The sequence below is a fragment of the Macaca fascicularis genome, chromosome 10 (assembly GCF_037993035.2).
Source record: "Macaca fascicularis isolate 582-1 chromosome 10, T2T-MFA8v1.1".
NCBI classification, from domain to species: domain Eukaryota; kingdom Metazoa; phylum Chordata; class Mammalia; order Primates; family Cercopithecidae; genus Macaca; species Macaca fascicularis.
Window position 1 is genome coordinate 1,285,090 of NC_088384.1, and position 10,414 is coordinate 1,295,503.

Below are 10,414 nucleotides of genomic sequence, written 5' to 3' on the forward strand. Positions count from 1 at the left end.
GGGGGCCGGCATGGGTAAAACCCGGGCATAGCTGCTGGGGTGCACATGGGTGGGCCGGAGTGATCATCTGGGGACAGACGAGGGGTGGCCTGTCCTTCCTGGTGCTTTCCAAGTCCCATTTTCCTCCCAGAGTGGTGGGAGGAGAGGCAGTGGGTAGCTCACCAGCCCAGGGCTACATCCTGCTTGCTTCTTACCGGCAGGACAAGTCCTCTGCTAAATCAGCTCCGCACCCACCATCACCTGGTCCCCCAGTGAGCAAGGCCAGATTTGCCTTTTAGGACGTTCACTGACTGCAGGAAGAGGCCAGCTGGGAGGGACCGGGGGATCAGAGAGGGGCTGTCACACCCCTCCAGTGAGGAGGGGTAGCCAGGACCAGCAGGCAGTGGGATGGGGGGGATGAGCACCGAGGAGGGGTGGTCTGCTGTATTCAGGGACCACAGTGAATCAGCTGGGTAGGAGGTGCCTCTGGCCCAGGGCCTCTCACTCCTGCCCTGCCACCTGCCCTTCCCGGCTCCCCTGACCCAGGGCAGTCCTGTCACCACCAGCCTGCTTCCCCTCTGGGCCTGGGACTGTCCTCCACTGGCAGCTCCCTCCAGGGGGGCTTCCCTGGCCCCCACCGCGCTCTGACGGTGCCTCTACTGGAAGGCGGCCTCCGGGTCCTCGCACCACCCGAAACTCCTCAGTGGTCACTCCTCGGCAGTGCCACGACCCCACACTGTCCCCAGTAGGCGCATGGGTGGGACCTCTAATGCCCGGGGCAGGTCAGCTCAGTGGGGAGAGGGTCCTGTCCCCCGCCCCCCACACACACGCTCACCTGACCCGCTGAGCCCCCCCCCCACCCCCCCCCCACCCCCGGGCCTCCCTGGCCGGGAGGATTGCGGGCGGGCGGCGCCTGGGGGAAGCCTGACACCTCCCCACCTCCATGTCCCCTACCCTAGGGGCGAGAACCGAGCCGCCCAGTCCCCCGGGAGGCGCAGGGGCGGGGCCGGTCGCTATGGGAACTCGATTCCCGCCCCGCCCGGCCGCGGTACAGACAAAGGCCGCTCCCCTCCCCCGGCGGCCGCGGCCGCGGTTCCCACAGCCCCGGGGCTGCGCTCCCGCCTCCTACTCCTTTAGCTGAAGCTCCATTAATTCCGCACAAAACCCAGCCTGGCCCAGTGAAAGGCGACCCGGGGCGGGGGCCCTCCGGGAGGCCGCCGGTGTCCTCGCCCCAATCCAGCCCCAGCGAGGACAGAGGCCATCCCCGGGCCCGCGCCAGGCCCCAAGTCGGATGCCGGCTTCCAGTAGGGAAACTGAGGCACGGGGCTTGGTCATGCAAAAGAGGCCGGAGCGGCTGGGACTGAGACCCGTTCCTTCGCCGCGGTGTGCATGGGTCCGTTGGCCAGGACCGCGCTGGCTGTTTTAATTTGGTTGCCGATATATAAAAATCAGATTTGATATTAAAACTCGGATTTTAATGTTTTAAAAAAGGAGTTATTTGGGCCACTGGGATCCTGATTTCTCACTTCGCTGGAGGGGGCCGCCCAGCCACGAAACCTCCCACCCACTGCTCTACCAGGGCGGAGGTCGGTGACCGGTGCTCCAGGAGGCAATGCTCCTCCGAGCCCTGGTCACTTTCCAGTGGGAATAAAAGTAGCTGTGCGGCCCCGGGCGCGGCACAGACGCCGAGAAGGAGTGGAGCGCTGCCCCCTTCCCCGCCGAGGCAGCCCCCCGCGCCTGGCCGCCCGCGGGGCTGACTTCAAGGACCCTGCACCCAAAGGCGGCTCCTCGGACCTGGGATAGTCAGGGTGGGCTTCCTAGAAGTGGCAGCTAAGGAGGAGGAAAGGTTCTGGGCAGCAAAAAGGATCCGTTTGGGGCCGCTGTTTGTGGGTAGGAAGGCCCCGCGGTGACGCCGCTGTCCCTGGTCCTGACAGTCCAGCGGTCGCACCTCTCCCAGAGGGGAGGTCAGGGCGAGCCGGGGCAGGAGGCCTGGAAGGTTCTCCGAGGCGCGCCGCAGACCAAGGCCTGCAGATCCTGCGTGAGAAAGCCAGGCCAGCCCTGTCCCAACGCCTTTCGGCTTATTTTCCTATCCAGTGCCGAGTCTTTGGGAGGTGCTATTCTTATTTCTGTCTTGATGAAAAATACTTCCCATGGTTCACCCAAGGCTTCTTCGGTTTTGACGGTTCTTCCTCGTTGGGGAGGGCGCCGCCGGGGTGGGGAAGCCCGGGTCGAGCCCAGACGCGGGCGCAAATCTGGAGAAGCGCGCGGCCCCCAGGAGGTGAGAGCTGGAGGGAGGTGTCCGCCCTTGGCGCCCCCCCGGGAAGGGGAGGGCTGGTTTCCGCTCCGCCGCCGCCTCCGAGGCGCAGGAAGCAGCGCATTTGTCTTCGGGAACCCCCCCACGCCCCAGCCACCCAGCCCGGGAAATCCGCCCGGGCCTCCCGGCCCCGCCCCGGAGCCCCGCCCCGCCCGCCGCCACCGCCTCCGCCGCCCTCCGCTCCGCTCCGCTCGGCTCGGGCTCGGCTCGGGCGCGGGCGCGGGGCGCGGGGCTGGCCCCGGGCGGAGCGGCGGCCGGTCCGGACATGTCGGGCCCTCGCGCCGGCTTCTACCGGCAGGAGCTGAACAAGACCGTGTGGGAGGTGCCGCAGCGGCTGCAGGGGCTGCGCCCGGTGGGCTCGGGCGCCTACGGCTCCGTCTGGTAGGGGCGGGGCACAGGGGGTGCTGGGTGGGGGCCGGGCCGGGCTGGAGAGCGCGTCCCCTCCTAGCCCGCGCGAGGTTCTCGGCGTGGGGAGGGGCCTCGCCCTGCCTCCGCCCCCGGGCGCCGCGCGGATCTGAGGAATGAATGGGGGGGCGGCGTAAAGAAACTTTCCAAGCAGACGCCGTTACCGGGAGGGAGGGGGTCCTCCGGCCTCGCCCGATTCGGACCGCCCCCCACCAGGCCTGAGGCCTGGGGGGTCACAGCCGACGTGAGGGTGGGTCTCACGCGACCGAGCCCCGAGCCACCCTGATGTCCGGGCCCCTAAATGTCTGAGCACCCACTGAGTCGGGTCAGGCAGCCCCCTGGGTCTAGCGGATGCCCCTCCCCCGCCCGGGCTGGGGGCTATTGTCTGAAAAGGGAAGCCCCGCTCCCGGAAGCCAAGACCTCTCCCCCTGGGATGGCCTCAGGCTCCCCCTCAGACCACAAACCCCACTTAGGCCCTGGGGCCAGAGGACCTGGCCTGGGGCCCAGGAAGACGACAGAATCTAGGTGGGGGAGGGGGTCGACTGGGCCAAGGCCTCTGTTACCAGGGCAGCCAGGGTTGGAGGGGCTTAGGGTGAGGTGATTACCAAGAGTCCTAAGTTTCAGCTTCCATGTTGACTGGGAGGCCGATCATGGGTTCAGGCTTTGAGAGGTGCAGCTGAGTCCTCACCACGGCCAATGCCCCTTAGCTGCTGCCCCACTGGGGGGTCCTGGTGGGGCGTGAAGGCAGAGGCAGCCAGAGCAGGGCGTTGTCCCAGGCACTTGCAGGTTGGAAGTGGGATCTCTAGGCCCACCAGATTCAGAGCTCAGGAGCCAGCATCAGGGCTGGGGGTCCCAGGGCAGGCTGTCTTCTGGCGTGGTCCCTAGCCATCCGTCAGAAGCTGCAGGTGGGTCATGCTAGCCATCATGCCAGCACAGATCTGTCTTCCTCTCTGAGACCTCAAGGGCAGGAAAACGGTCTGGGACAGTGTGGGAGTGGCCATAGGGAACTAGGGCGGGGCCTAGCTGGACTCTGGGAGTTGCTGAGGGGTGTCCAGTTCTCCGAGTGAGGCCTGGTCTCCCCCCTTGCACCCCTGGCCCATTTTCTCAGTTCCACTGCCAAGGGTGCGGACCGGGTGCCAATTTCCTGTCACCTGACCACACAGATACAATTGGCCAAAAGAACCTGCTGCCCCATGTGCGGGGCCACTCGCCTCACCACCTCAGAAGCACCTTTCCCTGGTCGTAGGCTGGGAGCATGGCTGCCCCAGGCACCTCGACCTGGGCCCATGAGCATCCCAGACCCAGCGGGAACCGCCCCTGCTCCCCGTTGTGTGGGCATGGGGGGTGGCCGCAGCCTCCACTTCCTCTGGGACAGGATCCCAAGAGACAGAAGTAGGAGGGAGAGAAGGGGCAAGAATCAGCGAGAGGGAACAGGCTGTGCAAAGGCCTTGCCTTTATTTAGCAGGGCTGAGGGCAGTGGGACATGGGAGGGTGGGATGAGGGGTCACTGGCAAAGGGAGTGTGCGCTCAGGAAGCTGGTGCAGGGTGGAGGGTCTGGACCTCTGGGAAGTGGGGCTGGGCGAAGGGCTGTTCTGTGGGGCCAGCACACGCCCTCAGCTGTACATCACCTTCTGTCCAGGTTTTGTTCCAAATAATGATGCAATAAACACTCTGACCAACTTTCCCTCCGCATTTTGAACATTCAGAGGCACTGGGGGTCCAGGGGCTTTGAGGTGGCTCTAGAATCCCCCTCCATGAGCCTCCTGGGACCATGGGGTCTATGGGGCAGAGGGAGGCCGGTCTGCTGCAGGTGAATGCCAGTGGCTGTTTTCCTGCTGTGTTTTTCCACGCTGGGTGGGGGGCCTCTCCCCCAGCCTCGCTTTGAATGGGGGCCCCTGGTTGGGAGTGGGAATCAGTGGGGTCAGGGGACAGAGAAGGTCCAGGACCTTGAGGGGCGAACACACGCATGGCGGTCCAGCCCCAGGGGCTCCTTCCCAGCAAGCTCGGAGAGGGTAGGCCCGAGGCGGGAGGCCGAGCTGGGGCGGCGGGGCTGGGGCCGGGGCCGGGGCGGAAAAGCTCCACTGCCCCATCCCCACAGAGAAGCGGCGAGAGCGGCGCCGCCCGGGTCCACGCGCGTGCGGACGGGAGCGCGTGTGCGCGCGGGCGGCCGCCCTCGGACCCCTCCCGGCGCCGCCTCACTCGCCCGCCTTCCAGTTCGGCCTACGACGCGCGGCTGCGCCAGAAGGTGGCGGTGAAGAAGCTGTCGCGCCCCTTCCAGTCGCTGATCCACGCGCGCAGGACGTACCGGGAGCTGCGGCTGCTCAAGCACCTGAAGCACGAGAACGTGAGCCGGGGGCGGGCCGTGGGGGGAGGGCGCGTCCAGGGGCGGGGCCGCGGGCGCAGCCAATGGGTGGGTGAGCTCTGGCGATGGGGGCGTGGCCATAGGGGGCACGGCCTGGCCCTGCGGGGCAGGGCCCGGGGGGGTTGAACCACAGCCGGGGGTTCGCCGCCCGGCCCTGACGCCCCCTGCCACCCAGGTCATCGGGCTTCTGGACGTCTTCACGCCGGCCACGTCCATCGAGGACTTCAGCGAAGTGTGAGCGGCGGGGCGGGCGAGGCAGCGGGGAGCGCGTTCGCGGAGCGGCGGTGGGGCCCTGTCCTGACCCCCTGACCCCGCCCCAGGTACTTGGTGACCACCCTCATGGGTGCCGACCTGAACAACATCGTCAAGTGCCAGGCGCTGAGCGACGAGCACGTTCAGTTCCTGGTTTACCAACTGCTGCGCGGGCTAAAGGTAGGGCGCCCTGGGTTTCGCGGGTCCCCTCGCGGGGGGCGGGCGGGCCGGGCCTGGCGCTCACCACGATCCCCCTCCCGCAGTACATCCACTCGGCCGGGATCATCCACCGGGTAGGTGCGACCGCAGGGTGAGGGTCGGGTCCAGCAGGGCTCCGTCCCGGCCTCCTGTGCTCACGCTCCGCGTGACCTGCAGGACCTGAAGCCCAGCAACGTGGCTGTGAACGAGGACTGTGAGCTCAGGGTGAGGCCCGAGGGCAGGGATGGGCGGGGCGGTGGCGAAGCCCGTGAGGAGCTTGAGAACACCTCGTGGTCGCCCCAGATCCTGGACTTCGGGCTGGCGCGCCAGGCAGATGAGGAGATGACCGGCTACGTGGCCACGCGCTGGTACCGGGCACCTGAGATAATGCTAAACTGGATGCATTACAACCAGACAGGTGCAGGGGGAAGGCCTGGGGGGACGAAGGCCGAGGGCCTCGTCTGGCCCTGGACTGGTTCTGCATGCCAGGTCTTGGGGGGCGGGCAAGGTCCCCAAGAATGTGGGACCCACATTCAAAGGCAGCCCTTCAGAGGCCGCTAGAGCATGACGGGTGCTGGCCTCCTCTGGCCCTGCAGCTACAGGCCTCCCCCTGCCCAGGGGGGTTGGGTATGGCGGAGGAGGGGGTCTGCCCGTCTCAGGGCCTGGATGTGACTGTGGGTCTCCTGGAGGAGGGACTTGGGGTGAGCACACTGATGGAGGCCCCCTCGCCCTCAAACAGTGGACATCTGGTCCGTGGGCTGCATCATGGCTGAGCTGCTCCAGGGCAAGGCCCTCTTCCCGGGAAGCGACTGTATCCTTGGCTCAGGTTGGGGAGCAGGGTCAAACAGGGCCCCTCTTGTAGGGTAGGGACCAGTGCTGGCCCCTTCTGGCGGGTCTTGCCTCTTCTGCCCCCCATGCCATGCTACTTTGGGCTGGCCATCCTCAGCTCTAGGAGAGCGGGCTCTGGGCAGCGCCCCAAAGTTTTGGGTCTGGGGGCCCAAGAGAGGTCCTTGGCTGGCCCGTGGGTGTTTCCTGAGTGATACAGACATTGACCAGCTGAAGCGCATCATGGAAGTGGTGGGCACACCCAGCCCCGAGGTTCTGGCAAAGATCTCCTCGGAACACGTGAGTTGGTGCCTGCCTCTGCTGGTCGAGTCCCAGGCTCTCTGCCTCTGCTGGTCGAGTCTGCCTCTCTGCTGGTCGAGTCTCCTCCCTCTGCTGGTCGAGTCCCAGGCTCTCTCGGGGAGAGGGTGGTGTGGAAATGTGGGGACAATATGGGGAACATGGGATGTGGTGGGATAGAGACTACGTCAGGTGCCCAATCTCTGCAGGGGAAACAGGAGAAGGGGGAAGATGTTCCTGACACCAGGGACAGTGAGTGCAAAACCATGACCCCAGCAAGCAGTGCCTGGCCAGGGCAGTGGGGTTGGGCTGGGTGGAGGGAGTGTACTTGGACCCAGCTCCTGCAGGCGTTAGGGGCCAAGTGAGGAGCTAGTCACCGGACCCTATGTGGAGAGAGTCACTGGTCTGCCTGTGCCCTCGTCCTAGCCTGTTGGAGTGAATTGAGTCTGGGGGCTTGCCAAGAGAAGCCCCAGTTTGGGGCCAGGGAGGCAGAGAGTGAGCAGCCTCCCCAGGTGTTCTCGTGTGCCCTCCAGGCCCGGACATACATCCAGTCCCTGCCCCCCATGCCCCAGAAGGACCTGAGCAGCATCTTCCATGGAGCCAACCCCCTGGGTGAGGACTGCCCTGGGGCTAGACTGGGCTCCATATCTGGCCCTGGATACAGAGCTGACCCTCTCCTCCCTGCCACTGGCTCCCCTGCAGCCATAGACCTCCTTGGAAGGATGCTGGTGCTGGACAGTGACCAGAGGGTCAGTGCTGCCGAGGCATTGGCCCACGCCTACTTCAGCCAGTACCATGACCCTGAGGATGAGCCAGAGGCCGAGCCGTATGATGAGAGCGTTGAGGCTAAGGAGCGCACGCTGGAGGAGTGGAAGGGTGGGCATGGCAGTGGCTGTGGGTGTGTCCAGGGGCCTGCAGGCTCCATTTCCCCAGAGGCAGGAAATGCCCCGGTTCCTCTCCAGACTGGTCAGGTGTGGAAGGGTGTTCGGGTGTCCAGCACAGGCTGGGGGTGGGTGGGGTTGGGGAGTGGCACAGGGCAGGTTCTGGCTCCCAGACTCTGCTGAGGCTGCTGTCACAGGGTGGTGGGCCTGGGCTGGGTGGCAGGTGCCAGACAAGCAGGTGGGGGGCTGGGCTGTGCGAGGCACAGGCTCACCCTTTCCCTTCACCTCCTAGAGCTCACCTACCAGGAAGTCCTCAGCTTCAAGCCCCCAGAGCCACCGAAGCCGCCTGGCAGCCTGGAGATTGAGCAGTGAGGTGCCGCCCAGCAGCCCCTAAGAGCTTGTGGAGGGGATTGGGCCTGCACCCTTCCACAGCTGGTCCGATTTCCTCAAGAGGCACCTCCCACATTCCTATGGTCACTGACTCCTGGCCTAGGACCCCTCGCCTTCAGGATAATCTACACACATGTATGCATGCACAAACATGTGTGTACATGTGCTTGCCATGTGTAGGAGTCTGGGCACAAGTGTCCCTGGGCCTACCTTGGTCCTCCTGCTCCCTTCTGGCTACTGCGCTCTCCATTGGGACCTGACTGTGGGGTCCTGGATGCCAAAAGGGCACCCCTGCGGAGTTCCCCTGTCTGTCCCAGGCTGACCCATTGGGGAGCGTCAACCTTGGGGTCTCTTCTGTCCCAGGGCTCTCTGGAGGACACGCTGGGGCCGGGACCCTGGGAGACTCAAAGGGAGAGGTCTCAGTGGTTAGAGCTGCTCAGCCTGGAAGTAGGGGGCTGTCCTGGTCAGTGCTGAGACCCACAGGTCTAAGAGGAGTGGCAGAGCCAGTGTGCCACCAGGCTGGGCACGGACAACCACCAGGTGTCAAATGAGAAAAGCTGCCTGGAGCCTTGTGTTCACCCGTGGGTGTGTGTGGGCACATGTGGATGAGCGTGCACTCCTCGTGTTCATATGTCAGGGCACATGTGATATGGTGCATGTGAATCTGTGGGCGCCTAAGGGCCAGCAGCCATGCCTGGCAAGAAGCTGGCGCTGGGGCGGGCGTGCTGTTGCCTTCCCTCTCCTCAGTTCCTGATGCTGTGAGGGGTGTTTCAGACTGGGGGCTCCAGTGGGCGAAAGGGCAGCCACATGAGCGCCAGCACGGGCTTTCTCCTCGGATATGTGACCCGCAGCAGGCTCCTGAGGCTGGGGGTGACTGGGTGGTTTGGCCTTGGGACGCTAAGGCAGGTAGCACACGCGGGTGTGGACTTGGACTCGGACACTTGTGCGCCGCACCCTGGCCCGCTCTCTACCTCTGCCCACCGTTGTGGCCCTGCAGCCGGAGATCTGAGGTGCTCTGGTCTGCGGGTCAGTCCTCTTTCCTTGTCCCAGGATGGAGCTGATCCAGTAACCTCGGAGACGGGACCCTGCCCAGAGCTGAGTTGGGGGTATGGCTCTGCCCTGGAAAGGGGGTGACCTCTTGCCTCGAGGGGCCCAGGGAAGCCTGGGTGTCAAGTGCCTGCACCAGGGGTGCACAATAAAGGGGGTTCTCTCGCTCGGTTCATATCCAAAGGCCACTCCAGGTCCTGCTGCCCCCGCCATCCCCACTGCTGGGCATGGGGGGAGTGTCTGGGTCACTCTGCATCACTCACCTCTAGCTGGCCAGATCCCTCAGGCCCCCAGTCAGACCAGTGGCCATCTTCTGGCACCCTCCCTGCTCCCTGGAGGGTCTGAGCCCAGGGGGACCAGGGGAGGACACGGCTGATGGGTGGGCTCTGAGGGCACAGGGTGGGACGGCCACCCAGATGGTGACCCCAGCTGCCCTGTGGGGATGTACTGGGCAGGCTTGGCTTTGGGCCAAGATCCAGACACCACCTCCCTACCCCTCAGTGGTCAGGGAAGCTGGCTGGGGGGAAGTTGGGTGTCAAGGGAGCAAGGGTCTGCCCATCCCTGGGCGGGGGCTGGGTGGGCTAGGGAAAATAGCTTTCCTTTCCTTCCTGGTGAAGGAAAAAGAGGCCACTTTAACCCAGAGAATGTGTGTGCTGGTCCCGTTCCCACTATGCTCTGCAGCTTACGTGTGGGGGAGGGGCCAGACCATTTGGGGTCAGGCAGTGTCTCTAGGGGCCAGGGACAGTCTGTGCCCTTGCTTGGGTCTTGGGTAGGGGTGGAAACTGTCTGGGAGTTGGGGGCCCTCCTGGGGCCTCATCAGTGTAGTGGTCAGTCCTGGGGGAAGTCCAGTGTTGGCGGTTGGGGGTGGGAGCAGAATGGGGACACAGCCCCACCTCAGAAGCCTGGTCTGTGCGGGGCCTTCTGGACCCCTGAGCTCCACCACGGGGAGTTAAGGGGGACAGCAGTGGCAGCTGGGCTTCCTGAAAGAGGTAGATGGAGTGCCACAGGCAGCCCAGGGCACAAAGGGTGCAGGCCACAGGCAGCTGTGGTTTGGGCAGCCCCGGGCTGCCCCTGCTCACTGGGCACGAGCTGATGAATGCCACGGAACACAGCCCAAAGCCCAGGTGTAAAGCTCCTCCCGCCCTTGAGCGGCTGAGCTGCTGATTCATGGCCGGAGGGCGGGGCAGAGGGCCCTAGCGATCCTGTTACCCACCAGCCCAGTGGGCTCCCGGGGTGCACCCACATCCCTCCTCAGACCCAGGTTTCTGGACTGTGGAGGGGGTGTCAGGGTGGGGCTTGGCCCACCAGAGCATCTGGTCTAGGATGGGGCCAGACATATGGGAGGATAACGCCCACACAGAGGGGTCAGGCTGAGGGCCCCAGCAGGTCCCCATCCCTGCTGGAGACAGTGCAGCCACCCTCAGCCTGGGTTTTGCAGGACAGGACAGGCAGGGATGGGACGGG

At 65.3% G+C, this 10,414-nt stretch overlaps 1 protein-coding gene across 4 annotated transcripts; it reads left to right on the forward strand.

The window, feature by feature from the left end:
* The first annotated feature begins 2,151 nt into the window (after nucleotides 1–2,151).
* On the forward strand, nucleotides 2,152–9,133 carry MAPK11 (mitogen-activated protein kinase 11). Of its 4 annotated transcripts, none has more exons than XM_074003483.1 (12): nucleotides 2,152–2,257; nucleotides 4,913–5,042; nucleotides 5,236–5,294; nucleotides 5,381–5,492; nucleotides 5,576–5,605; nucleotides 5,688–5,735; nucleotides 5,814–5,928; nucleotides 6,250–6,321; nucleotides 6,556–6,635; nucleotides 7,166–7,244; nucleotides 7,335–7,508; nucleotides 7,806–9,133. In XM_074003483.1, exons 4-12 carry the CDS (start codon nucleotides 5,400–5,402, stop codon nucleotides 7,883–7,885), a joined length of 771 nt encoding a protein of 256 aa, XP_073859584.1. In that variant the 5' UTR covers nucleotides 2,152–2,257; nucleotides 4,913–5,042; nucleotides 5,236–5,294; nucleotides 5,381–5,399; the 3' UTR covers nucleotides 7,886–9,133. The 4 variants fall into 4 exon arrangements, 3 of the variants coding, with proteins under 3 accessions (XP_073859584.1, XP_045219325.1, XP_005566972.1); XR_012418593.1 differs by lacking the exon at nucleotides 2,152–2,257 and adding an exon at nucleotides 2,487–2,674 and having other exon boundaries at nucleotides 7,059–7,244; XM_045363390.3 differs by lacking the exon at nucleotides 2,152–2,257 and adding an exon at nucleotides 2,487–2,674 and having other exon boundaries at nucleotides 4,797–5,042.
* The last annotated feature ends 1,281 nt before the right edge of the window (nucleotides 9,134–10,414 follow it).